Source organism: Oratosquilla oratoria, chromosome 15 (genome assembly GCF_046742065.1).
Source record: "Oratosquilla oratoria isolate Oo_2021 chromosome 15, ASM4674206v1, whole genome shotgun sequence".
NCBI classification, from domain to species: Eukaryota; Metazoa; Arthropoda; class Malacostraca; order Stomatopoda; family Squillidae; genus Oratosquilla; species Oratosquilla oratoria.
This window is the reverse complement of record NC_134791.1, coordinates 51353904-51361403: the sequence shown is the minus strand read 5'-3', so window position 1 is coordinate 51361403 and position 7500 is coordinate 51353904. Positions and strand designations below refer to the sequence as shown.

Genomic DNA, 7500 nt, shown 5'->3' with positions numbered 1-7500 from the left:
ATATACACACCTACATACATACATACATACATGTATATATATATATATATATATATATATATATATATATATATATACGTATATGAACCATAATTCACTTTAATTCTAAGCCATCAACATCGAGAAAATCGAAGAGGCGTACATGCATAAATTGAAACGTGGTACAGCCAAAGAGTCGATCCTACGCACGCATGTGACAGGTGATAGTAACCTAAACGATTGCACAATCAAGAGATATGTAAGTTGAGCGCAAATTTTCTTATATATTTGTATACTTGAGTTACATACACGTACAAGAAATTTTACGTTCAACCCATCTCCACCATGTAAGTATACAAAGCGGGAAAGCGTTCTTACAACACTGAATAGGTCCCAGTGAACAGCTTTACATTTATCAACCACAATTCACTTTAATTCTAAGCCATCAACATTGAGAAACTCGAGGAGGCATATATGCAGAAATTGATACGTGCACAACCAAGGACTCGAACCTGCGCTAGCACGTGACAAGTGATAGTGACTTAGCCGATCGTGTCATGAAGATTTATATATATATATATATATGTATATACATATACATATATATATATATATATATATATATATATATATATTTATACATACACACACACACACACACACACACACACACACACACACACACACACACACACACACACACACACACACACACACACACACACACACACACACACACAAACACACACACACACACACACACACACACACACACACACACACACACACACACACACACACACACACACACACACACACACACACACACACACACACACACATTGGCATTACAGATATCTCTATATTTCTTGCATTATTCTTTGTTACACATAAACAGGCGAACACTAGATGCTGATAGTTCATGGTAATGTCATCCTTTTGCTTGGGAGTGAGCACAGGCAAGCTTTTGATCTGATGCTTGACTTTCAGTATTGTGCTTACCATACTCCCTTTCCCTTACCATAGTTCACTGGTCAAAAATAGATAAGCAAATCATGATGAATACTGCTCTACATTATAAATGGTCAAATGTGCATGTTGTGAATTAGACTGGAAAACTTAGTCACAGTGGGGTGGTAGAAAATTACAACTGGTTAAGTAATTTATATGAATATCTATCTTTGATAAATAACAAAGTCAAGAGCAGATCATATATGAATATCTATCTTCGATAGATAACACAGTCAAGAACAGATCAACCAATCATATTGATTGTTACAAATGTCAACGTTTGGGTTATCAGTCGCTGATAATTGGTCGCTGTGAGTGTATTAGGTTCACATGAGGCAAATAATACTGTATATTGAAGTCGCCAAATATATTATGCATGGATTACATATCTTTTGATCTATATCTGAAACATTGGTGTGGTGAAGGGCATACTCAAAAAGGCGTGTAACTACAACCAAAGTAATTTTCTTTGCCCTGTACACTACTACTGTTGGGATATGTTACAAACACAGCTAAGAATCAAAGGGACGTGATATAATTTGGATAATATGGATTACATATCATTTGATCTATATATGAAAAATCGGTGTAGTGAGGAGCATACACCAAAAGGCGTGTAACTACAGCCAAAGTAATTTTCTTTGCCCAGTACACTACTACTGTTGGGATAGGTTACAAACACAGCTAAGAATCGAAGGGACGTGCAATACAGTCACTTGCGTCGAGGAAACAAGACCTACACGTTTCTGATTATGTCACCAGCGGGTATGATTGAAGCCTGTTGTTTGAATCCTTACGCCACATTTTTTTTACATATACCGCGATATAATTTCCATACATTATTATCCAGCAAAGACAAGGGCTTGATTATCCTATCAATGCACACCAATAAGCAAAACCTATTGCAAGACATACAAGACACAAAACATTAAATGTTCACATACCCAGACTAGAAGTAATATTTCAATAGACCTCATAGTGGTATATCATTATATTCATTACCTTTGGCAATTAATCTTTAAAAATCCATCTTTATACTACAAAGAATTATGCCTTTTCACAATACATATTCTAAGTACGGGATAGTACACAGCACGAGCATGATGACACAACATACTATGAAGACAACTTATATTTTCGTTACCTTTGGAGGTGCCTCATCTTGAGAAAAAAAAAAAAAAAAAAAAAAAGGTGCTTTTTTCGGTTAACCCTTTTTTTTCTTACCATCGCCAGACGATTTTTTCATTGGCAGACGGGTATTGTTTCTACTCAGTAACTGGTTACACAGTGAATAATTTCAAATAATCAAACCCTGTAATTCTCTAAGCGCACGCACTTACACACGCACGTACACACACACACACACACACACACACACACACACACACACACACACACACACACACACACACACACACACACACACACACACACACACACACACACACACACACACACACACACACGCACTCACACACTCTCTCACTCAACTTTCACATCTTCCACCTTTTGAAAGGACCATGGGGCGATCCACGGTGAGGAACTACCCTACGTCTTCGGAGCCCCTTTGGTGGATGGTATCAGCCACTTCCCGAAAACCTACACGCGGGAAGAAGTTTTCCTCTCGGAACTCATCATGACACAGTGGACCAACTTCGCCAAAAGAGGGTAAGTTCTGAAATTTTACTGGGGCAGAGGAGTCACATGGGATAGACAGAAGTTCTTTGGCAGTGTTTTTTTTTTCCCAAGAGGGGGGTGGGGTGAGGGTGAGAGACCAATCTCTTTTTGCACTGTGAGAACCTATATTTTTAATAATCTAAGTCTTGAAATGTATTTCCTACCTTCTGATATATTTTCAACTTTATCATAGGTAAAACAAATCGTTATTATCATATAGAAATACACTGGCTGTGTTACCTAACAACTCATCCAGTATTGAATCCGTAGTGCCTCGCTGTAGTAGAAAATGCTATATAATCTCGAGAATCTTTATGCGTCTCTATCTACCAGAATGCTGATTTGATATCTTTAATGCGAAAGTACCTATTTTCGGTTCCCAAACTACGAGGTATATCTGCTATTACCGGTATTGATAGTCGATCAGGTATTTTCTATTTATTAAATTTCCTATAGTCATTAACTTAACGCATGGTACCATCTGGTTTTGGCACCAGAATGAATAGTAAGTTCTATTTTCTTTGACTGGGTTCTATGACATCCTGCCATAACGTATCAGAGAAAAATTGATCTACACTGGCTAGCTTGGAATGTGGTAAATTGTAGGTAGGCATATAAATACGTTGAGTACAGGGATTTAAAATGAGATGATGTTTAAAATTAATTCTAACTCAAAACAACAAGTAGGTCCTATTTGACTTATATATTTCTCCTCCAAATCTATTTCTTCCTGAATTGAACAGATTGGTGAAATAGGTAATTCCACTTCTTCAGAACTCTCGTTTAAAATCTTAATGGGTCTTTGACAGATTTGAAAATATCCTATTTGTGTAACTTTTTTTAAGACTATGACTTTATTCAAGGTATTAATCACTAACATTTCTGCCTTGGTCATGTGTGTCTGATAAATCCGGAGTCCACTTCCAAACCTTTTATCCTAATTGATTCTGGAGAGGTTAAAAATTCGGAGTGTACAGTGACTCCTTTGAACTGCACTTTTCCTCGGTTAATTGCTTTGGAGTACAATAATGTCGACTTTATTATGCTACCTTCCACATTTAGAAAGGCACCATTTGGAGTTGATGGCTTCATATTAGTTTCTAGGATTTCTTGAACACCTGAGTTGTGATCACTATGAGTGTCTTTTTTTTGTGTTATCTGTTCTTGAATAGACCACTCTGCCCCACTACTATCCGATCTATCATTATTATTTTCCACATATATCTCAATAGGTTCTCATATCATAGATACTGATTCCAAGTCGGGTTGATTTAAAAATGGGATTAACAGTGATTTCATTAAGATCACTAGCTCAGCCGGACATATGATCATGCCCTTTTTTCTCATTGTTGCAAGTCCTATCAATAAATATCCTGGGAAGACAGATTCTTCTACAGCTATCACTATAATATACAAGTGCTAGTTTTCATACAAAATGATATCTAGCTCAGTCTTACCTATTTTTCTTAACTGATTCCTGTTACTCCTTGTAATGAGTAATGTATTGGCTCCAAGATTTTCACTTTCGGTTTTAGCTTCTTAAGCACTTTACTGGTTAAAGCATTTACAACAGATCCCGTATCAATAAATATTTGGATAGGTCTATTGGATGTTTTACCCCCAATGATGGGTTCTACAGAGGTCCTTCCTATTGTTATAGTAAATTTAATCTTTTATCTTGTGTTCTCTTTATCACCACTGTCCAGTACACTGTAATATATGTTTGTTGCTCTCGAGTTAGCTCTGTAATGGTCTTTTATTTTGTGTCTGAGGTGTTTCTTCTTGTTTCTGGTGAATACGAAAATTTAGCATTCCTCTACAATTCTGTGTTCTATGTCCTACTCTATTGTAATACAAACAGAAAGGTGAGTTTCTACAATGATACTCATCATGACCCTCATATTTGCAGTTCCAACAAATGATCTCATAATAACGTCCTACACTCCCCATTTGTTACATTCCTTGAAGTGCTTCTAATTCTATGTTCAGATCCTCTGTTTCTATAATTACTACTAGAGTTCCTGGTTTCTTTCTGTTGTTGTACTCTTAATGTTATGAGATGTGGACTAATTGCTTTACTTTCTTGATAGCTCTGTAAAAGATAGTCTATCTTCCCTAAGTCCATTGTTTCTTTAAGGTCCCTGTATAGTTTTTCTGCAGTCACCTCGTCACTTTTGTATATTAATATTGCAAAGCTATTAACTTAGTAGCGTGAGAAATTATTAACTTGTCACTAGATCTACTTTTATCCAATCTGAGTCCTTCAACATAGAAATCATGTCCTTAGACCACCTGTCTATTTATGCTGAATATTATGTGTTTGTTTAATTTGTTTTTATTGTCTTTATCATTCTAACCAAAGACCTGATAGGATCCTGATCACACTTTGATTTGAAGTGTTTAATAAATAATCTCTTATAGTTTTCATATTTATTTATATTTTCTATATGCTGGAAACTTTATTATGAGCCTAGTCCTACCCTTCTCAGGATCTAAATTTTATTTTAAGGTTTCTATCTTCTTTTTCTCATCTATTTTTTCACTATTAGTGTATCAATTACGTTAATGAATCTATTTAACCATATTGTATTTTTGTAAAAAGCTCATAGATGAGGCTCGTAGATATAGGTAGACAAATGAGGTAGATAGAGGGGTAGGTGGCGAGAATTTCATTTTTATGAGTTGGGTGTTTGATAAACAACAGTTCGTAAGCGAAGGAGTTGCACAAGCTCGCTCTCTGTCTAATGTTTACAAACAGTCGCCGGGGACCCGATTTCATTGCTGTATAATGTTCATTTTTATGCTGATGTAACAATATGTAAACTAAGTCAGTGTGTGCATTGATTTCGAGATTGCTTGAGTAAGCAATATTGCATACGAGATTGTAACAACTGTTCTAATTGGAGAAAGGGTGAGGAGGAGAAAATTCAATTGGTTCACAATTGTAAGATCACGCCCTTAGGAGAGGTTCTTAGATATGAAATTGGAATTCATTGGACTAAAGAAATCATGACGTCATTGCAGAACTGACCTAGTACCCAAAATGAAGATTTCTGATGGGAGTCCTCTGGTGTATCTAAGAGAATCACGTTGTAGAAGAATTCGTGAAGAAAATAAAGGAAAATATCTCAACCTTTTAAATACCCCTCTCCTACATATACCAAGTGGAACTTGACTAAGTCGGGATGATCTGAGGCATGGGGCCTACAGAAGAAAATAGTGAATAGCTAATCATACGTAACAAAGACAGCGGTAAAAGGAAAGTAAAAAGTAAAACACGAAATAAAGACGGCCCATATAGACAACAACAGAGTAGTGAGAGGGGACCACAGAGAGTCACAATTTTCTTCCCCCGAAAAATTTGGGACTTTTGACTGAGGTAATAATCTCATGACGGAGAACTTCCATGGTCATTCTAACTATCATTACAAATATAATACATGTGAATTTCTACCTTCTCTGTTGATGTCGATTTGAATCGATTGCTTCTCTTCAACTTGTAGTCGTTCCTCAACCTTTACAGGCGCATACCAGAGCAACGCACCATCTTTTTCCTTGTAGTCGTTACTATCTTTCACTAGCTCGTCCTCGTACCAACGTGGGAATTTGCGTGCAGTCCTTAGTTCCGTATGTTGCTTGGATTTCGTGAGTAGTTATTTGAGTTTTGTTTGCAGATATTGTTTTGTTTCTTCGGAGACGTTTTAATGCGTGTGTTCTATCCCTGGCTGCTGCCAATGTCGCCCTCTGAATCCCTTTTGACTCTTGTCGTCCCCCACTGCTTTCTCTCTGTTGCCCACTGTCAACTCTCTGTCACTGTAATCGCCCTTATGGTCGTTTCTTATGGATATGGTAACTCACTTCTTTTAGTTATAATATGTCCAGGAGAATGAAAATATAGATCTGTTCTTCTATATCTTTCCTCCATTAATTCTAACATAGCGTGCTCCAAAGGAATCCCCCGAGAGGACATATGCAAATCCTACGTGAGCTTTGCAGTAACGTAATGCTTTTTTTTTTTAGTCCAATGATCTTTAACTTTATATATAAGGCCTTCCCCAAAGGGCAAGCAAACGTTGTTCCTGTTTTTTAAGAAGGGAGATAGATCGTATATATGCAACTACAGGCCAGTCAGTTTGGCATAGGTTATAGGAAAAATGCTTGAATCAGTAATAGTAAATAGACTCAGAGGACACATGGGAAGACATAATTCGTGATTCACAGCATGGTTTCTCCAAGGGTAAGTCATGTGTGACTAATCTTCTATCCTTTTACACTAAAGTATATTAGGCGTCAGATAACAATGATAATTACGATGTTATTTACCTTGACTTTAGCAAAGCGTTCGACAAGGTGCCACACCAGAGACTACTAAATAAAATCAAAGCCCATGGCATAGGAGGAAAAATGTTAGAATGGATTAGAGCTTGGATTAGTAATAGAAAACAGCGTGTCGCCATAAATGGAGTAAAATGTAGGTAGGGCAATATTACTAGTGGGGTCCCCCAGGGCTTGGTTTTGGGTCCTTTGTTGTTCATTATGTACATAAACGACTTAAACGATGGGATCAATAGTGATGTTAGTAAGTTTTTGGACGACACTAAAATAGGATACCTAATTAGGTCAGGAGACGGCACAGAGATTCTGCAGGATGATCTTAACAAATTGTTCACATGGTCGGTGAAATGGCAAATGAACTTCAATATCTCTAAGTGTAGCGTGTTAAACGTAGGGCTACACAACCCCAAAAATATGTACAGCTTAGATAACACGCTTTTAGAGAAAACTGAGTGCGAGAGAGACTTGGGAGTTCTAGTGAGTCCGGACCTTAAAACC

At 37.0% G+C, this 7500-nt stretch overlaps 1 protein-coding gene across 6 annotated transcripts in view; it reads left to right on the top strand.

Moving 5' to 3' along the window:
- Window positions 1-7500, top strand: part of LOC143033450 (uncharacterized) — a 622033-nt gene that overhangs the window by 605881 nt on the left and 8652 nt on the right. For all 6 annotated transcript variants that reach the window (XM_076198912.1, XM_076198908.1, XM_076198910.1 and 3 more), the window contains one exon: window positions 2507-2658. In XM_076198912.1, coding sequence (XP_076055027.1) covers window positions 2507-2658 — 152 coding nt within the window. The remainder of the gene's footprint in view (window positions 1-2506; window positions 2659-7500) is intronic.